This window comes from Primulina huaijiensis, chromosome 5 (assembly GCF_012295235.1).
Source record: "Primulina huaijiensis isolate GDHJ02 chromosome 5, ASM1229523v2, whole genome shotgun sequence".
Taxonomy (NCBI): Eukaryota; Viridiplantae; Streptophyta; class Magnoliopsida; order Lamiales; family Gesneriaceae; genus Primulina; species Primulina huaijiensis.
The window spans coordinates 12,025,919-12,027,490 of record NC_133310.1 but is presented as its reverse complement, the minus strand read 5'-3'; the positions used below and the strand labels follow the sequence as shown (position 1 = coordinate 12,027,490).

The following is a 1,572-nucleotide window of genomic DNA, read 5'->3' as shown; positions in this document are numbered from 1 at the left end:
ATGAATACAATGTAATAACCATATTGATGCTATAACATGAAATATCAACCCTTCCATCAACTATACTCATAAACCATAACAATAACCATGATCAATAATAACTTTACCATATATCCATAACACCAAACCATAGAATTACATCATTAACAATAGAAGGATAAAAGGTTGGGATATTACAATCTCCCTCCCTTACAAAAATTTCGTCCCCGAAATTTGCTTACATCAAAATAAATACGAATAACGTTGTCTCATCTCTTCCTCTAGTTCCCATGTAGCCTCTTCGATCACATGATTCCTCCAAAGAACTTTAACAAAGCCAATTTCTTTGTTCCTCCTTAGCACTTTAACTTTGCAATCCATAATTTGAACCGGTACTTCTTCATAGCTCAGATTAGGCAAAAGATCTAATGCTTCATGTCGAAGAACATAGGAGAAATTGGACAAATACTTCCGTAACATTGAAACAAGAAAGACATTGTGAACTCGATCCAAATCCGGAGGCAAAGCCAATCGATACGCTCTTTCACCAATCCTAGCCAGAATCTTGAAAGGTCCAATATAACGAGGACTCAACTTACCTTTCTTTCCAAACCTCATAACTCCCTTGAGGGGAGCTATCTTAAACGAACACCTGGTCACCTACATTGAATTCCAAAGGCCTTCTTCGAACATTTGCATAAATTGTCTGTCGAGATTGATCTGTCTTCATTCTTTGTCTGATCAGTGCGACCACATCAACCATTTGTTGAACCAACTCGGGTCCCAACATCTTCCTTTCTCCTACTTAGTCCCAATATAAAGGTGATCTACACTTCCTACCATATAATGCTTCATATGTTGCCATGCCAATTGATGACTAATAGCTGTTATTATATGTGAACTCGACAAGAGGTAACTTCGAATCCCAACTACCAGGAAAGTCAATAGTACAGGTCCTTAACATATCCTCCAAAATTTGTATAACTCTCTCTGATTGACCATCGCTCTGAGAATGATAGGCTGTGCTAAAGGCCAACTTTGTACCCAAAGCTCTATGGAGACTCTTCTAAAACTCAGATGTAAACCTTGTATCACGATCTGAAACAATCGACGTGGGTATCCCATGAAGTCTTACAATCTCTTGGACATACATCTCCGCATATTGAGTCATAGAATATGTTGTCTTGACAGGGAGAAAATGTGATGACTTGGTCAATCGATCCACAATCACCCAAATAGAATTATAGCCCTTCTTAGTTCTTGGCAACCCAACAACAAAATCCATAGTGATGTGTTCCCACTTCCATTGCGGTATAGGTAAGAATTGCTGTGGGGACCCAGGCTCTAACTCAATTATCTTTGAGATTAAGTGGATCTTTGTTAGAAAATTTGGGTCAAAATTTTGCTTTTTATATCAAAAACAAGTGTATATAAATCATACACAAATAATATCTCTATTTTATTTCAACTGAGGTAAATACATGTCTTGATTCATTACAGTCATACAAACTAGTGTTTTAACAAAACAACTACAGATCGACATGTAGAACCACTAGTTCATCGTCTATGCCCGTAATCACCACGCTATCTCGA

At 37.5% G+C, this 1,572-nt stretch overlaps 1 protein-coding gene across 1 annotated transcript; it reads right to left on the bottom strand.

The window, feature by feature from the left end:
- Positions 1-222: 222 nt before the first annotated feature.
- Positions 223-597, bottom strand: LOC140977646 (uncharacterized). Its single transcript, XM_073442393.1, has one exon. The coding sequence runs from the start codon at positions 595-597 to the stop codon at positions 223-225; it is 375 nt and encodes a 124-aa protein (XP_073298494.1).
- Positions 598-1,572: the final 975 nt, after the last annotated feature.